We start from the raw sequence: 19,525 nt of genomic DNA on the forward strand, positions 1-19,525 counted from the left end.
GTCATAGTCTTTGCTGAGGACCATATCTGTTGGGGCTAATGTTAGTCTGTTTCCCTTGAGTCATAGACAGGCATGTTTAAGTATGTGACCTGAGGGGCGCCTGGGTGGCTCAGTCAGTTAGATGCTGGACTCTTGATTTCAGCTTAGGTCATGATTTCAGGGTTCTGGGATTGAGTCCCTTGTTGAGCTCCATGTCAGAAGGGGAAGTATGTTATCTTCATGCCTTCAAAGGCAAAACAAAGACTCTTCCACAAGTAATGACTTTCTTCTAGCTCCCTCCCTTTTTTTCTTCTAATCCTTCTGCAGACTTCACCTGTGTTTCATTCAACAAGCCTGTGCAGTGACCACAAGTTTGGGGATCTCGAAATGGTGTCCTCTCAAAATAGTGAGGAAAGTGAAAAAGAGAAGAGCCCGCAGCTCCACCCAGAGGCCCTGATACCTGTCCTCCAGCAGTCGGGCAGCCAGAGTCCTGACTCGAGAATGGTAGGTGGCATGGCTCTGTTTTCATGGCCCCCCTGGCAGGGCTAGCCCAGGTGGAGGTTCCCAGGTGTGCAACCTGCTGCGGGTTGCATGCTGGCTAGTGCCAACCCGGCAGACCTCGGAAGAGCAGGTGTGGTGCCGGATGCCAGGCAGCCCCAGTGCCTGGTGCCCCCTCCCTCCTCATTGGCAGCAGTGGAAGGAATCAGCTGATGCCAATGGTCTGGGCACATAGTGGAAGATGTGGTTGCATGACCAAGGACATGGCTTTCCCTACCTGCCCCAAGTGGCTCTGTGACACAGCTCTTGGCCATGTGACCTGGAGAGCCATCAGTGCTGTCCTTTGTGGGTTCTTGTGGTGTTTCTCTTCTTACCCAGGGGTGTCTGTAGAGGCTCCTTTTACAGTATTGCCTGTTTCTCTCCTGGAACAAAAGGTCTCCTGTGCTGTAGTTTTACTGGACTAAAGATATTTCTGTTACATCTGCTTACCCTCGTCCTCTTTGTAGGGAGACTCTGAGGGAACGGTCATGTATAGTAGGCTAGAAATCGTACTCTGAAAAGACAGGCTGGAGGGAGGCTGAATTGGGGTCATGTGTGCCAGGGGTGTCCTTGGGCATAACTATCCCAAGCTGTGTCTTGTGGCCTAATGGCTGCTGTATAATTAATTGATTGTTAGCTTTATTCATTCAAGACAGAACCTTCTGATATGATTTACACAGAGAAGCTCAATGAACTCTTGACTAAACCTGTGAGAATATGAATATATGTGTAAGCTTCTCGCATTACTGGAGAATGCAGATAATGAAAAGTGTATTAAACATCTTGCTCAAAAGGTACTATGAACACCTATCATCTAGGGATACTTTTAAAGGATTTTTAATTACCTAGAGAAATGGTATCTGTCATTTCTGATAACAAGAACTGTGCGATTTTTTTTTTCCCCAGGTTTCAGTTTTCCCTCTGGCTATCCCAGAGCTCAGGGCAAATCATGATCCCCCCACCCTTGCCCTTGCCCTTGTTTGCCCTCTGAGCTCACCTGTGTTGCAACAGGTGGCTTGGCGTCCACATCCTGAGGAGCTTTTCCTAACCTCCCCCACTCCCACCCCATCCTCCTCTCTGCTCTGGGCTTGAGTATTCGGACAAATACACTCTTACTATCACCCTACCAAGGAAATGGCTTTATATTTGTGTAGACGCTCCTGCTGGGCTCTGAACTCCAGAAGGGCTGGCGCTCTGTTATTCATCTTTACATCCTCTGTGCCTGGAAGTATTTTCAAAATATTTGCTGAACCGGGTGCCTGTCACTGTTGGTTCCTCTGCCCGCAGAGGCAGCGTCCCTCTGCTGTGGATTGTGGACGGGCTAGAGTGGAGGCGCCAGTACATTAATGAGATTTCCATTTCCAGTCCAGGGAACAGATAAAAATAAGCCTGTGGAACGACCACTTTGTGGAATATGGCAGGACTGTGTGTATGTTCCGCACAGAGAAGATCCGGAAGCTTGTAGCAATGGGCATTCCTGAATCTTTACGTGGCAAACTCTGGCTGCTTTTCTCAGGTAAGCATTTCTGGTAGTTTTAGGCCACATGTCATTTCTGGAGCAGACACAGGAACAGGGGCCCAGATCCGAACAACGTGTATGTGCAGACAAGTCCTCTGTCTTTGGGTTCTTCTTGCAATGTTCCCAGCCGAGAACTTGAGCTGAACCCTCACCATGTTAGTCAGGGGACCAGGGTCCGGGTGCCTGAGGCCCCTGGGCTGCGGTGTCCTCAGTCAGCGTGCCCTGGCCAATGTGATCACCTCTCCTTTAGAAACCACTTGGAGTCTGTACGTAGTCTTGAGAACCCTGTAAAGAACCTCCTAGGAGTGAAGTGTCTTCCTAGGATATACACTCTGAACTAGACTAAACAAACACCTCTGCATGTTGTTCACTCAAGTGGCGTTGAAATAAATCCCTCAGTATACTTTCTATCCATCACTCCTCTCTGGAAGATGCTCAGCGTCCCAGGAGGCACAATTGCAGAGATTTCTGTCCTTTCTCCTCCTCTGCCACCTGATCCTGTCAGTGATGACTTTGTCCGGCCTCGGGCCCCGGGACTGTCCCTCTGCTGTGCTGCTGCTCTTTGGTGATGTCTGGGAGTCCCTCATCAGGGCACTGGAGGGTGGGCAGAGACAGGGACCGACATCTCTAGAGCCGTGCCGAGCAATGGCTCCACAGCGAGTGGACGTTTCATCTGGCTCAGTTGAAAAGGTGGAGCCTCGAGGGCAGGAGGGGAAGGGCCCTGTCGTCCAGTGGTGTGACTTTGCTGCTCCCGTCAGGGTGCTGCTTGAGGCATGGCAGGGAGGTCTGCTTTCCCCTGGTGGCCCTGCTTTGCTCAGGTCAACACGATTGCCCTGGAGGCCTAGCCTGGGTGCCTGTCTTCTCCCTGCACACTTCTTATGTTCCTCCTTCACGTCTGCTTATGCTGGAACTTCACCCCAGTCATCTCTTTCCTCTTCCAGTCGCCCCCAAACAGCCAGCCCAGCTCCTCCCTGGCCCAGGGAGCCCAGATAAATGTTTCCTGCTTTCCCACCTCCTTGCTGGCATGTACTTGGTTGGGATTCACTGGTGGGCCTACCACCGCTCATCTGTTTCGTATGCTGTGTCCCCCTGCCTCTTGGCTTGTTTCTTCAGCAAGATGGGCCTTTTTAAAATTAAAACGTTTTCTGGATTTTTTGTTTTTAATGAGAACAATTTCTTCTCACAATTGAAAATAGGAACAAGAGAAGAAAGTAACATGACCTGCCTTACACACCTAACAAGTGACACTGGTTTGTAGTAAGCCTCTCTAATGAACACACACACACACACACACACACACACACACACACACACACACACACTGTATTAAGAAAAAAAAAGGTAGTTCATAAAGGGCTATCTTTCAAGTGATAGTGTTGACAGAAAAGATTGCTGTGGGGTTTAGGTTGGCGCGTGATGAGTGACAGCTGTTACTATTAAGCGGTGCATATGGGGGGGGGGATGCCAGGGTGATTGTTGATGGGACATGACAGGGAGTCACAGCAGCTGATGGTTGAGTTGAGGGCAGTACACTAAACCCAATCTGCAATTTAAAAGTCTTCACTAGTGATTATAGGCAGAGCTGGCCCTTTCTGCTTGCCCTGTTTGCCTGGGACATCCCTGCGTGTGGCTGGCCTCAATCCTGGAGCCCCGCCCGCCACCACGCCCCCACAGGGACACCTGCTAGAACCACAGGGGCCCTGGTGCTGGCTGATGAGGGAAGGGGATCCTCTCGTGCTATTGACACCTCACTCCTGATGTCCCCTTCCTGTCAGGGGCCTGGGTAGGCTGTGCTTGGTCCACCTGCATATCCGGATCCGGCCTCAGAGTTTCTTGTTGGCAGCTTGTTGGCTTCTTGGTGCTTGTTGACTTCTCGATACTTATTTAATTACTATACATAGGTGTACCTTCTGCTGTGTTTTGCATATATACGTTCATTAATTTCCTGTTGAAGTGATATATGAAAATTATGTGTACATGTATACACATATAGCCACTCTTGCTGTGACTAGCGAATGCAGCTTACTGAAAGCATATTAATACTATTTGTGGTATGAGCTGTTTCTCTCTCTCTCTTACTCTATAAGGTTATTCTTAGAAAAGCCATGTTTTTTCTTTTTTCTTTTTCTTTTTGGTGGAAATGAAGTCCTTTTGGTTGTGTGTGGTCCCAAAATGTTTTATGTCCCTCAAGTAACAAGACCCCATTGAGGGCTTCCGGCAGGATAAGTGCCTTTCCCATGTTGACTCTCTCCTGCTGATCTGCCCCCTTAAAAAATTACTTTTATATCGTCTTAGATGCCGTCACCGATCTCGCCTCGCATCCCGGTTACTATGGTAATCTGGTGGAAGAGTCCATGGGAAAATGTTGCCTGGTGACCGAGGAGATAGAACGGGATCTGCACCGTTCCTTACCGGAGCACCCCGCTTTCCAAAATGAAACAGGAATTGCTGCTTTGAGGAGAGTCCTGACGGCCTATGCCCACCGGAACCCCAAGATTGGGTACTGCCAGGTGAGGCTTGTAGTGAGGAGCAGAAATCTTTGAGTCCATGTGTCGTGTCGATCACGCAGGCTTCGGGTTCTGTTGTGCTTGGCCGTCTGGTACCGAGTACTGTTGTGTGAAGGCTCTGTGCTTTGTCTCTTCCCTTAAAGAATGTATTGAATAAGGCCAAAGGAGTCCTCTTCCTGTAGTCAAACAGGCCGATTACTTGAGATTAGAAACTTTGCTCAGTGCCCAAAAAGAGCAGTGCACGTGATGAGTCGCTGTCCACGGCAGGATGGATTGTCTTCACCGTCCCACCACGCCTCCACTGTATGACAGCACTGGTAATGCTTCTGTGGAGCTTTATCTTTCTAGATCTCTACAGATGTTACAGGGATTATTTAAAAAATATCAGTGCTAAAGAAAAAAAATATCAGTGCTATTTGGGGAGGAAAAAAGATGTTTGGGGCCGATCCCTTTCTTTTAGGAAGCACGAGTGGAGGGAAGACGTTGTCTGAGCAGTTGTTGAGTTTACTCGGGAAGTTTACTCAGGGATGTGATAAACACACGCAAAATAAAACCCGGTAAATTAAACACCCCTGCCCCCACCCCAGCACAAGACTGGGGTAGAGAAGTTTCTGCTGCTCGAAAATAGAAGATCTTGAACTTTGTTTTCCTGTGAATAAGCAAAATCAATGTGTGAATGTTTTGTGTGTGTGTGTGTGTGTGTGTGTGTGTGTGAACATTCACACAGAGTAGTTGGATTTGCCCGAGCCTGAGACGTGCACCACAGCTAAGCCCAGCATTACTAGATGGGGACAGTGACGGAACGGTGGCTGGTCGCTCAGCCTGGGTGTCTCGTGGGAACCATGTTGATAAACGTGTGGCTGGGCTCGACTGGGTCTCTCATCTACAGTCTTGACTTTGTGGACCACTTGGCTCGTGTGACTTTTAACGTCTATGTGGTCTACGTGGTCTGATCACTAACCAGCCCCTCCTCTGTGATCCCTGTGCAGTCCATGAACATCCTGACGTCTGTTTTGCTGCTGTATGCCAAGGAGGAGGAGGCCTTCTGGTTGCTCGTCGCTGTGTGTGAGAGGATGCTCCCAGACTATTTCAACCACCGAGTCATTGGTAAACTGTTTTCTTCCTCCTCTTCTCCCGCTTCTGTGCTTGGGGAACAGGAACAGAGCCTGGGCAAAGACCTTTGTCATTAGTCCTTGTTAAGAAATCAACCCCCGTGCACTCTGCTGGTCTCTGTATAAACCCTGTGTGGCTCTTGAATTTGCAAAACTAACTGGTATGATTCTCTCTGCACTGTTCTGCCAAAATGGTGGAGCAAGGTCACCTGAAAAGAAAAATTTTAGTTTCAGGAAACAGGTTGGATGGTGAAAACCAGAGCAGTCTTTCACTGATACTGTGGCCTAGAAAGGGAGGATGGTCTTGCCCTCAGTACCCAAGGGGCTCATGCAGACAGATGTCCCCTTTCCCTCAAGAGCAGTGCCCTTAAGGCTGGACCTGAAGGGCAGACCTGGGAACCCCCACTTCCCCTTGCACATGTTGATAAGTGAGAAGGCACATGTGTGGCTGTCGGGCTCTGGGCGCACCTGTGACCCCACAGCACTCAGGTACCACCTGGTGCCCTGTTCTTTTTGTGGCTGATTTGAATTTCCCTTATCCCTGGGGCTGAGCACCTCCTAGTGGACAAAATGACAGAAAAGATTGCTTGGCAGAAAGACTCCTTCCAGGAAGACAGAAAGACTCCTTCCTAGAGATGGCCTAAAATTAGCAGTGGGAACAGAAACAAAAGAACTAATTTGAGACGGAATTTGACAAAGGACTGGAGGTAGGGCAAGGTAGGAAGAACACCCTTCTGAAGACTGGGGTCCAAAGAGCTGAGGGAGTGTGATGACCACTGGGAATAAGGGGGGGTGGTGGCTGGGAAGGATGCGGTCACTTGGTGCCTTTGGTGGCCTTTCGGTGGCCTTTTGGTATGCTTGAGACTGTCTTCCCTGGTTCCCTCCATGTGCCTGAGTAATGAGCCTGCTTCCCTTTCAGCTTTATGCTGTGGGAGGCAGTTTAACCTTGCCCACCGTAGTAGCACGGAATCATCGGAGCCTCAGGCTCATGATGCAAGTTGCCAAGTCCACCATCAATTGGGACACCTCACAGTCCCTTGTGACCGGCAGAATGTCCATGGTACCATGTCCACCTGTGTGACCACCACCCCAACACGGGGTGGAGCACGGCCATGACCCCCAGAGATCCCTTCTGCCCCTTTCCCTGCCACAGGCAACCCCCTGTACTGATTTCTATCAGCACAGGGTAGCGTGGCCTGTTCTTGAGCTTGGTATCCGTGTAATCATCGAGATCATACTCTTGTGTCTGGCTTCCCGCGCCCCACATGAGGTTGCTGGTGTGTCAGTTCTTGGCTCCTTCTCGCCGAGCAGCACTTCACCGAACCCTCATACCACGATGTGTTTATCCGACCACCTATTGTTGGTAGAGGTTGCGTTGTTGCCAGTGTCTTATTATAAGTGAAGTTGCAGAACACATTCCTGTGTAAGTCTCTCTGAATAAAGATTATCTGTTTTCTTGAGTACCCAGGAGTAGAATCACTAGGTCATAGGAGAGATGGATTTGATTTTATAAGAAACTATCAGTTTTTCAAAGCAGGCATAGTGCAAGCACGGATCTCATGCCAGCGATGTAGGAGATCTAGCTGCTGCACGTCTCTGTTTGCCTTCAGAATGGTCTTTTTAATTTTTGCCATTCTGGTGGGTAGGGAGGGATCTATCATGGTGGTTTTAACTGGCATTTATTTGATTAGTGATATTGATTATATGTTTCTGTGCTTCTTGGCCCCTTTGTTTATTGTCTCTTTTGATGTGGCTGTTCACATCTTTTGCCTATTTGAAGAAAAAATTGGTTACTGACCACTAAGTTGCGTGGGCTGTTATTTTGAATACAAGACCTTTGTATTTTCTGAGTGTGAAGTTTGCATTATTATTTTATTAATGTTTTTTGGTGAATACCAGTCTTTGATTTTCATGAAGTCCTATTTATAATTTTTGCTGTGGCTAGTGCTTTTTGTGTCCTAAGAAATGTTGTCTTCTGTATTTTTCTGTAGAAGCTTTGTAGTATTAGCTTTTATATTTAGGCCTATGACACACTTCAAATGCATTTCCTTATATGATGTGAAGTAGGACTTGAGGTTTCCCCTGCCCCCACTCAGGTGTTCATTTGAGCATTATTTTTTTTTAAGATTTTATTTATTTATTCATGAGAGAGACACAGAGAGAGGCAGAGACATAGCTGTGGGGAGCCCGATGTGGAACTCCATCCCGCACGCCCCAAGCTGAAGGCAAATGTTCAACCACCGAACTACCCAGGTGCCCCAACTAAGAATTAATTTTTGAAAATAGTATCCTTTCCCCCCTGAATTACTCTAGGCAGTGTCAAACATCAGTTTAGTGCGAGTCCTCTTCTGAACTCCTTGTTCATTGTTCTATTCACCTCAGTTTCAGTTTCAGGCTAACTTTAGAAAGCTTGAATCCCTCCCCAACCAAGTCTCCGTGGCCTGTATTTTCCAGGGGCCCAGGTGGACCAGTCAGTCTTTGAGGAGCTCATCAAGGAGCACCTCCCCGAGCTGGCGGAGCACATGAACGACCTCTCAGCCCTTGCGTCCATCTCTCTCTCCTGGTTCCTGACTCTGTTCCTCAGCATTATGCCTCTGGAGAGCGCGGTGAGCGTTGTGGATTGCTTCTTCTACGATGGAATCAAAGCCATTTTCCAGCTAGGGCTGGCCGTGCTGGAAGCCAACGCCCAGGGCCTTTGCAGCAGCAAGGACGATGGCCAGGCCCTCATGGTCCTCAGCAGGTGGGCTCATGAAAGGGGGAGGTGAGGAGGGCCATCGTGGGCTTTGCAAAATAGACAACAGGTAGACGCAGCAGGTGCCCAGCAGGCCTGTCACTGTGCAGTTTTCCCTTTCACTGGGCCACTTGTCATGTCATGGTCCCCCCAGAGCCAGCCAGGCAGGTGGCGGTGTTGCCTGCGTGTGTGGTGAAGAGCGCCGTGTTTCTGGCTCCTCCCCAGCAAGTGAGAGAGGATACAGGGGAGAGCAGTTTGTCCGTGCTTTTCTGTGAGGAGATACACACTCATGGTGGCCTTGAGTGGGGCGGGCAGGCACTGGGAAATGGTGGTCTCAGGTGGCCAGCTGGAGGTTTCAGATACTTACTGTGTAGGGACTGGTGTGTTGCCATCACAGAAAAGCCCCACGAGGCCTCAGCTCTTGGAGTTGAGGGCAAGTTGAAAGACAGATGGAAGTTTCCCTTCTGGAATATGGTGGAAGCTTACCATGGCACATATGCACAGAACTTTGTATTTACTTCAGCAGAGAGTCCCAGATCCCTGCAGAGCTACCCATGGACCCCAGATCAACAAGTCTAGCTTTAGGGGATGTCTCCTTTTCTCTAAAGGACCACAGTGGTTGCCGTCTTGACTTCCTCCCAGTGTTTGGAGACAAATGAGCTGTGTCTGAAAGTGCTCTGATGTGTCCCATGGCCCCTGTGAAGGTAGTGGGTGTGGTGGGTGCTCAGGTGAGGGGAAACCAGTACTTCAGTGGTGGGTTGTGTGCTCAGGTTTCTAGATCACATTAAGAATGAAGACAGCCCTGGACCCCCAGTCGGCAGCCATCATGCCTTCTTCTCTGATGACCAGGAGCCCTACCCTGTGACTGACATTGCCGACCTGATCCGGGACTCCTATGAGGTAACTGGGCCCGGCCCCATTCCCCCCCCTCAACCTCTTGGAAACTTGTTCACAGATGGATTTTGAGGGAGGTTCCCTCCTGCTGCTACTTTCCTCTGTATGCAAAAAGGGATTCTGTGCCCGAGTGAGTCCTTGTTTCTCTGCAGAAGTTTGGAGACCAGTCTGTGGAACAGATTGAGCACCTGCGCTGTAAGCACAGGATCAGGGTTCTCCAGGGCCACGAAGACACCACAAAGCAGAACGTGGTGAGTCATGGCTTGTCAGAATGGCAGTCCGGTACTAACCTGGGCTCTGTTCCTGTTGGTCTTGTAAGAATGTCAGCTTTTAGGGTGTCTGGTTAGTTCCGTGAGAAGAGCATGTGACTCCTGATCCTTCGGGTCCTAAGTTTGAGCCCCACATTGGGTATAAAGATTACTAAAAATAAATAAATTTTTAAAAAAATAAAGAATGCCTACTCCTGTCCTGCATGGAGACCTGGTGTAGAAACAGGGGTTTTAGAGTCAGACAGATTGTGAACAATGTAGCCACTGTGAGCCTCAGTTTCCCCAGTTGTAAAATGAGGATGCTAATACCCAGCATGTGGGATTACGTGAGGTATGATACAGAAAATGCATAGCACAGAAGGCCTGCAGTAATAGTGGTTGTTCAGGAGGAACTTCCTGCCAAGCTGCGTCTTGGCTAGAGTTTGACTTCCATCAGGGCTTACACGTCTGTCCTGAGGTGCTGATCTGTGGATTGGAATGGCTGAGGGTCTTGAGAAAGTATCCCTAATGGGTGGTGGCGTCAGAAAGGAACAGACTGCTCTGGTAGACAGGACTCCACGCTTGGTGTCCCTGACGAGCAGGAACAGCTCCCCCGTGCCCTCTGATCCTCCCTGGTGCAGGCGGAGAATTCACTCCACTGCTGTTCGTTTTTTCCTCAAGCTCCGCGTTGTTATTCCGGAAGTCTCCATCCTTCCTGAAGACATGGAGGAACTCTATGACCTGTTCAAGGTAGGAAACTCTGGGAAGAGGAGGGAGTGACAGGCCTGAGCCCATGTGGTCAGCCTGCCGGGGCGGGAGAAGGCTGGATGGGTCAGCTTCGCACCTGTTGGGTGGCGGCGGTGGTGGGAGCTCACACACCAGAGCTGTGCTCTGCTGAGGGCCCTCGGTGCTGCCAACCAGATCTTCAGGGCTCTGCACAGAGCTCCCAGGCCCTCGCAGGTGCAACACCAACCATTACCGATGTTCCCACCTCCTCTACTTGGTGATGGATGACTCGTCATCCCACTCATAATACATGTAGACGTGTTTTTATATTTGGCTGGTACATGTGCTATTTTAACTTGTTTTCCCTCAACGTTCTTATCAACACTTTTCCATGCTGCCACGTGGTCTGACTCATTTTAAAATAACCTTATAAGCTATCATATTGGTAATACTAAATATACTAACCCATATTTCTCATATTTGGATATTTAGGTGGATTCCCAGGTCTTGCTACTTACAATACCCAGCAAAGAAAATTCTCAAATGCTCTGCTAGGACTATCCTTGCTTGAAACATGAAAATGGGGAAGGGAGGCAGGCACACTGGCCCACTCCTGATACCCTGGCAGTGAAGAGGGGAAGGAACAGTTGCAGAAAGCAAGTCCAGAGTCTGGCTTCTAGAGCTCTTCCTGGTGAGGACTCTGAGCCGCTGTCCCTTCTGAACTCAGACTGCCAAACTCTGGGAACTAGTAATAAGCAGCACTTCCAGGACTTCTAAGCAGAGCACTAGAGGTTGTCTGACCCTGGCGCGCATCTGTTGTGGCACATTTCCCCCTGAAGTCACTGAAATGGCCATTGGCTTTAGTAGAGTCCTGGCACCCCTCGTGCTCAATAAGCAGGATGTATGTTGAGGACTGCTTAGTCCTGTGTCTTCTGTAACACCTCTTGGCTTTGGTAGTTTCCTCTGTTGCACGAAGAGAAAATAAGAAGTCAAATGTTACTGGTGTCAGAAACCCCCACCTCTCTTTGATTTTCAAGGAGGAAAAATGGGGAGTATTACAAACACAGAGACAGGTAGACAGATGTGTTCAGCATGAAAAGTATTTCATTTATTTAGGGCTTACTGTTCTCAGTTTGAGAGAATAAGTCACAAATCTGAATTTATAGAATTTAAAAGATTGCTTTAAACTAATAAAAATAAAATTCATTAAGTACTAACCATGTTCATCTTTAATACAAAGAGTATTTAAGGAAGATAGAGCTAACTATTTTCCTATTTCCGTCTTTCCTAGGAATGATATGGTTCCTAGGAATGATATGGTTCCTAGGAATAGTATCATCATACTTAATAAAATTTTATTTGTAGTTAGCTTTACAACTCTCTTATTTATGTAGGACTAACTATAAATAGAAGCTTAAAAACTACAAATACAATTATCATTTTAAAGATACACTTCCAAAGGAAATTCCAGTAAAACAGCATCACAATCATGGTGTCTGATTCCATTATACAACCCGAAGAGCCTGCTGTATGTACTCACTCTGGTACTTTCCTTCCAGGCCCAGAGTCCACACCTGCCCCATGTGAGAGGCCTGCCAGACTCTCCCTTCTCTCCATCCTCTTGGTCTGCTCTGAATTTCCTTTGCTTTCACAGTCTGACTCCATGCATTGTAATACTTGCCTCAGGATTGTGGGGTATAATGAATGCTCTCTAGTTGGGTTTACACACACTCCTCGTCTTTTTTTTTATATATATTTTATTTATTTGAGAGAGATGGAACAAGTGTGAGTAGGGGGGAGGAACAGAACAGAACAGGAGAGGGAGAGGGAAAGAATCTCAAGCAGGTTCCATGTTGAGTGTGGGACTTGATCTCACGACCCTGAGATCATGACCTGAGCCAAAACCAAGAGTTGGATGTTTGAACCACTGAACCACCTACACACCCTCACTTCTGTTTTTTTCAATCAGGATTTCATTTTTTTTTAAGATTTTATTTTTTTATTCATGAGAGAGAGAGAGAGGCAGAGAGAGAGAGAGGCAGAGACACAGGCAGAAGGAGAAGCAGGCTCCATGCAGGGAGCCCGATGTGGGACTTGATCCCGGGACTCCAGGATCACACCCTGGGCTGAAGGCGGCGCTAAACCGATGAACCACCTGGGCTGCACCCCCCCTTTTTTTTTCCAGGGAAAGAGATACCCTGCCATTGTTTTATAAATATTAGTAAGGATTCTGTTCCTTAACTTCACTGCATCCTTCCCTATGCCTGGAATGAACAGGTACGATCACTCTGTGTTAACAAGAACTAGCTCTGTCTTCGTTACATAGTCTTTCCTATTCAGGATGAACAATGTGGTTGGTCTTTAATAAAATCTATTTTTTTTGGTAATTTATAGAATCTTTTTAATGCTTGAATGCAATTTTTTCCTTTCGGCTTTTCTGATATAACTGACGTACAGCACTGTGAAGGTTTAAAGCCTACAATATGACTTATATTTATTGTCATGACTGGTACAGTAAGTTTAATTAGCATCCATCTCCTATAGCTACAAAGAAAATTTTTTTTTTTCCTCGTGATGAGAACTTCAGGATCCATTCTCTTAGAAGCTCTCAAATACATCACATAGCGGGGATGCTGGGGTGGCTCAGCGGTTGAGCATCGACCTTCTGCCCAGGGCATGATCCTGGAGTCCCGGATCGAGTCCCACATTGGGCTCCCTGCATGAAGCCTGCTTCTTCCTCTGCCTGTGTCTCTGCCTCTCTCTCTGTATGTCTCTCATCAGTAAATATATAAAATCTTAAAAAAAAAAAATACATCACATAATGGTTAACTAACTATACTCGTCATGTTGTACGTTGCTGCCCCAGGGCTGATTATAACTGGAAGTTTGTACCTTCTGGCGACCTCATCCAGTTTCCCCGTCCTTGTCCCAGCCTTTGGGAGCCACAAGGCTGATCTCTTTTGGGGTTTTGTTTTGTTTTTAGATTCCACATATAAATGAGATCATATAGTTTTTGTCCTTTTTTTTTTTTTTTTTAAGATTTATTTATCTGAGAGGGGGAGAGAGAGACACAGAGAGAGTACAAGCAGGAGGAGGGGCAGAGGGAGAAGGGACTCCCCAGAGAGTGGGGAGCCTGATACAGGACTTGATCCCAGGACCTTCGGATCATGACCTGAGCCAAAGGCAGACGCTTAATTGACTGAGCCACCCAGGTGCCCCAGCATTTGTCTTTTTTCTTGTGTGACTTTTCATGGAGCAATAGTGCCCTCCTGGTCCATCCGTGTTGTCAAGCAATCTTTCAAATTACATAAACTTGGATTTGTGACGTCTGTCTCCTGTTCTCTCAAATAGAAAATAGCATCATTCATCTTAGTAAGGTGTGAACAGTAATAATACATACTCGGCATCATAGAATACTTCTGAAAATGCTGAAGACCTACAAGTTACTTATGTCTTCCATAAACGTGCTATTATTAATGATCAGTTAAATTCATTCACTTTTGGCAAATTATCAGGCCCTAGAGAGCATTTAGTCTCTTTAATGATATTTTACTTGCTTCTATGTTCTCATTAAGGCTTTTATTTTCAAATTTTAATTAAGAATCACAAAATATACCTATTCTTACCATTTAAAAAAAAAACTTTTTAAGATTTCATTTATTCATGAGAGACACAGAGAGAGGCAGAGACATAGGCAGAGGGAGAAGCAGGCTCCCTGCAGGGAGCCCGATGCAGGACTCAGTCCCAGGACCTGAGCCAAAGGCAGACACTCATCCACTGGGCCACCTGGGTGCCCCAAAAGAAGAAACTTAAGCAAACAATGAAAGGCTCTCATCCTCTCTGCACCCACAGTCTTACCCTTGTACTGGTAATTTGTATTAACAAATTGGTGACTATCTTTCCTGATTTTTTCCTTTTATACTGTCTCTCTCAGACACACACTCCCCCTCCCATAACAGAGGAAAAAACAGCCATACAGGGGATCCCTGTGTGGCTTAGCAGTTTAGCGCCTGCCTTTGGCCCAGGGTGCGGTCCTAGAGTCCCGGGATCAAGTCCCAATATTTTATATAATATTGCTTATTCAAATACATATTGTATGAGGTCAAGTGAGTCCTAAAAGGAGGCCAACATAACCTTGCTTGTAAGCGTGCAGCCCCCCACAGGTGCCACTCCCCCTCCCATAACAGAGGAAAAAACAGCCATACAGGGGATCCCTGTGTGGCTTAGCAGTTTAGCGCCTGCCTTTGGCCCAGGGTGCGGTCCTAGAGTCCCGGGATCAAGTCCCACGTTGGGCTCCTGGCGTGGAGCCTGCCCTCTGCCTGTGTCTCTGCCTCTCTCTCTCTCTCTCTCTCTCTCTCTCTCTGTCTATCATGAATGAATGAATGAATGAATGAATGAATAAATAAATAAATACATCCATCTTAAAAAAAAAAACAAAACAGCCGTACAGTTTCATTGTAGGGCTGAACTGTAATTTACTTAACCATTTACCTGTTGAGACAGATTTGTGTTTCCAGTTTGCTGCTGCTTTATAAACTGTGCTGTGCCGAGGTGCCTTTACCTGGACACCCGTGCTGCAGTTTCTGTAGTATGGGTTCCTTAGGGATGCACAGACTACACTGTAGCCTATATTGCTAAAGTGTGTTTGAGTTTTCAAATTTCAGTTCCACTGATGAGTCTATGAGTGCTCATTTCCTACACTCCACACCCACCCAGTACTTATGCATCTTTTACAATTTTGCTAGTCTTGTAGAAATGTGCATTTTATTTTAATCCAAATTTGTTTATCCATTAGCATGGTGGAAGACTGTACAGCTAATTGTGTTCTTCTTTGTATCACTTGCTTATATCCATGGTCTTTTTTTTTTTTTTTGGTTTGTTTTTCCATAGAATTTTGTGTAAACTGGTTGTATCAGTCTTTGGCTTATTTATTATAAGTTTTCTTCGGATTCTGTGGGTCTTTAGCATCACAGGATGTGCAAAGATACAATGGAATTTCATAGTGCATCTTGGCTTTTTAGAAATGGAAATTCATTAGACCTTTATTTCACACTGAAAAGTTCTTGTGCTATTTTTCACAATTCTGCGAAGGCTCCTTGAAGAACCTGCCTGCCAACAAATAGGACAGTAAAATTATAAATGGCATTTTGGTTTTCCTCCAAGGATCTGTGCTTACATATTTCAGCATCCGGACTTGTTTCTGTGCCACCCATATGAGTGGAGGACACTGGAATTGTGCAGAAGCCTGCAGTCATTGGGAAACTATTTCAGTGAGTTGAGATGTCCCAAGAGATGATTTAGGGCATGTGTAAGATGTGTCTTACAGAGGCGAAGCTTAGTGAAGGGCCAGTTTTGTTTTGATTGCTCAAGTTGTCAGGGTATTCACGAGACTTGAAATCTCTGCCTCTCTTTCTCTTTTTTTACTTCCAGTTTTTTTTAAATTGTTAATATATTCATGTGGTTCAGAATTCAAAACCTCTAAGAAAGTATTGCAGTAAAAAGACTTGGTCCTAACTGTGAGTTCCCACCTCTACTTTCCCTCCCCACAGGCAACCGGTGCTACTGGTTTCTCCTGTATTCTGTAGATATGTCTAGCACTTTCCCATTTTCAGATGGGATTTGATGAGAAAATAGAATAAAAGTTAAGTCTCCTAGAATTAAAACTATGATTGCTGAACTGCACATTGAAAAATGCTTAAAATGGTAGGTTTTGTTAGGTACAGTTTGCTACAATAAAAAGCTGTAGAAAAAGAGGTCAAAAGTATGTATTGGGCAAGAAGCACAAGATAACATGGGAGGTCTTTTACGTGTCTGGTTAGAGTAATGAGATTGTAAGTACTTTAATTTTTTTCATTTGTTCATGTTATATAATATTGCTTATTCAAATACATATTGTACGAGGTCAAGTGAGTCCTAAAAGGAGGCCAACATAACCTTGCTTGTAAGCGTGCAGCCCCCCACAGGTGCCAGCATCTTTCACAGATCCCTCCCTCCCTCCCTCTCCTTTTAAGAGAGAACACATGATGAGCTGTTACTGGGAGCAGCCCAGGCCCATGGCCCCACGCCATGACCCCAGCAGGCCCTACGCGGAGCAGTACCGCATAGACGCCCGGCAGTTTGCACACTTATTTCAGCTTGTCTCACCGTGGACATGTGGGGCCCATACAGAGATCCTGGCTGAAAGGACTTTCAGGCTCCTGGATGACAACATGGACCACCTGATTGAATTCAAATCATTTGTGAGCTGTCTCGGTATGACTCTGTGGGTCTCCTCTGCAGTGACTTTATTTGGGACGGGGAGTCTGTGAACATGAGACAGGTGGGCGGTGGAAGGCAGAGCCACACAATGGAAACATATTTGGGACTGGCCTGACCCAATTTTGAGATTTTATTTTTTTTTAAGATTTTGTTTATTTATTCATAGAGACACACACAGAGAGAGAGAGAGAGAGGCAGAATCACAGGCAGAGAGAGAAGCAGGCTCCATACAGGAAGCCTGATGTGGGACTCGATCCTGGGTCTCCAGGATCGCACCTCAGGCTGCAGGCGGCACTAAACTGCTGCGCCACCGGGGCTGCCCCAATTTTGAGATTTTAAAAACCCCTCTGCGGGCTCCTCTCAGGACTACTTTTATTATGCCTTTTGAAGGAGGGTGAGACGGGCCCAAGCTCTCAGCCTACACAGGGTTGTCGCTCTGGTTCTCGGGCGCTCAGGGTATGCTGTGGCCTGTCAGGAGACGTGTTCCTAACTCTTGCACGTGCAATTAAAGTCTTTCAGAAGGCACGAGGCTAGTAATGATTCACGAGGTTATCTTGCAGCTCAAGAGTGACCCTTTACATTTTCATTTCAAACACAATGTGTCTGGGGGTAGGGGCAGGGAAAGTACTGGGTGAAAGTATTGCCTGCACTAACTTCTCTCCCCACAGTGAGTTTGTGTCACTGCAAATATACTTTGACCATTTGGTATATTTTTTTATTTTTTTAATTTATTTACACATATATATATTTATTTTATATTTTTTTATTTCTTTTTATTTTTGTAGATGTGATGTATAATGGAGAAATGAATGAGAAAATCAAACTGTTATACAGACTTCATATCCCTCCAGGTAAGAAAATCTATGAAGAAAATGGCAATTCTGTTCTGCTTTGACCCAGTAAGCCTTGTGCACTACTCTGAAGTTTTTCTGTTTTTAAATTTCATTTAGACTTACGTCAACGGATGTTTCTAGTTTGGGGTTGCTGGTAACAAATTTTCAGTACTGTACCGTATGGCCTGTGGCAGTGATTGCCAAACTTGAGCATGCATCAGAATTGTCTGGAAGGCTTGTTAAAACCAGGCTCCTGGGTGTGCCGTTCCAGAGTTTCTGGATCACTGGTTCTAAGGACCACAGTTTGAGAACCACCGGCCTGTGGGATGTGTGGGGAAGCAGACTCTGGTTGCCTTAATAGATGGTTATTTAAACCTACTCTTTTGAAGGGCCATTTCATTTATCCAGCATGTAAGACGATGCTTCCCTGAAGTTTAAGCAGTGGTACCCAGGAACGAAGAAATCTATTTTGAAACCTAGGAGGTTATACTTGGCATTAATCTTAAGGTAGTCCTTGGATCTTTGAAAGTCATAAAGGTGGGTTAGTAATCCAAAATGGTCTCTGATCCCCAGTGCCAGTGTTGGATGGAACTGCTGACAAAACTTCCCAATGAGGGAGACTAGGAAGGAAGTGGTTTTTGAATTTTTTCTTGTTTAGATTTTATTTATTTATTCATGAAAGATGCACAGAGAGAGGCAGAGACATGGGCAGAGGGAGAAGCAGGCTCCCCGTGGGGAGGCTGATGCAGGACTTGATCCCAGGACCCTGGGATCACAACCTGAGCCTGAGGCAGATGCTCAACTACTGAGCCACCCAGGTGCCCTGGAAAGAAGTTTTTAGGGCCCTGAGATCCTGGTGGTTGTTATAACCAACACCTCTATAAAAGTTGGACATTGGGACACCCCGGGTGGCTCAGCGGTTGAGTGTCTGCTTTCACACCCAGGGCATGATCCTGGAGTCCCGGGATCGAGTCCCACATTGGGCTCCCTGAATGGAGCCTGCTTCTCCCTCTGTCTGTGTCTCCGCCTCTCTCTCTCTCTGTCTCTGATGAATAAACAAATAAAATCTTTAAAAAAGTTGGACATCATTTGTGGCTTTCTGGGTACACCTTCTGAATTGAGCTGGCATTTATTCTGCAGTGTCCCCAGGGAGCATTCTGTAGCAGCCACCTTGCCCCACCTTCCCACAGGCTCATTATTACTTTCCTGCAAATGACTTAGCATCAGTGAAGTTCTTTGCCTTTTGTGCCAATTTAAATTAGTGAGTTTTAGTCTTTAGTTTGCCTTTATTTTTCACAAATGTTTTCCTACTAACAGAAGATATGCATAATTATTCCTTTGCTGTCATTGTCGTCACTCTTCACAATCATCATCTATATCTAGTATTACTGAACGGAACATGATTGATTTTATTTCATTCAATTATTTCATATCGATTTTATTATTTGAGAGATTTATTGAGAGAAAGAGAGCACATGAGCGGTGGGGAAGGGCAGAGGGAGATGGAGAAGCAGACTCCCCACTGAGCAGGGAGCCAGACATGGAGCTGTATCCCAGGACCCTAAGATCATGACCTGAGCTGAAAGCAGATGCTTAACCAACTGAACCACCCAGGCACCCTCTCCTCTTGATTTTTAAATGAACATTTGATTTGGGGTTAATTTTAGATTTATAGAAAAATTGCAAAGATGGTAAAGATGGAGTTCTTATTTTTTATATATTTTCATACAGTGTTACACTAGTTTCACGTGTGCAACAGTGATTCAACAATTCCATACATTACTCAGTGTTTCTCCTAAGTGTACTCTTAATCCCCATCACCTATTTCACTCATCCTCCCTTCCCTCTGGTAACCACCAGTTTGTTCTCTATAGTTGAGAGTCTGTTTCTTGGTTTCTTTTTTCCTTTGCTCATTTGTTTTGTTTCTTAAATTTCACGTATGAGTGAAAGCATATGGTATTTTTCTTTCTCTGACTTAACTCCGCTCAGCATTATACTCTCTAGCTCCATCCATGTTACTAATGGCAAGATCTCATTCTTATGACTAATATCCCATTGTATGTGTGTGTATACTACATCTTCTTTATCCATTCATTAGTTGATGCACACTTGGACTGCTTCTATAGTTTGGCCATTATGAATAATGTTGCAGTAAACATAGGGTGCACGTATCCTCTTGAA

General features: G+C 46.1%; 1 protein-coding gene across 2 annotated transcripts in view; it reads left to right on the forward strand.

The window, feature by feature from the left end:
- TBC1D8 (TBC1 domain family member 8) overlaps positions 1-19,525 on the forward strand; it is a 112,813-nt gene that overhangs the window by 82,055 nt on the left and 11,233 nt on the right. For both annotated transcript variants that reach the window (XM_041756921.1, XM_041756922.1), the window contains exons 8-17: positions 307-483; positions 1,882-2,032; positions 4,331-4,545; positions 5,532-5,649; positions 8,109-8,394; positions 9,156-9,285; positions 9,432-9,530; positions 10,209-10,277; positions 16,265-16,505; positions 17,297-17,362. In XM_041756921.1, the coding sequence (XP_041612855.1) occupies positions 307-483; positions 1,882-2,032; positions 4,331-4,545; positions 5,532-5,649; positions 8,109-8,394; positions 9,156-9,285; positions 9,432-9,530; positions 10,209-10,277; positions 16,265-16,505; positions 17,297-17,362 (1,552 nt within the window). The remainder of the gene's footprint in view (positions 1-306; positions 484-1,881; positions 2,033-4,330; positions 4,546-5,531; positions 5,650-8,108; positions 8,395-9,155; positions 9,286-9,431; positions 9,531-10,208; positions 10,278-16,264; positions 16,506-17,296; positions 17,363-19,525) is intronic.

This window comes from Vulpes lagopus, chromosome 5 (assembly GCF_018345385.1).
Source record: "Vulpes lagopus strain Blue_001 chromosome 5, ASM1834538v1, whole genome shotgun sequence".
Lineage (NCBI taxonomy): Eukaryota > Metazoa > Chordata > Mammalia > Carnivora > Canidae > Vulpes > Vulpes lagopus.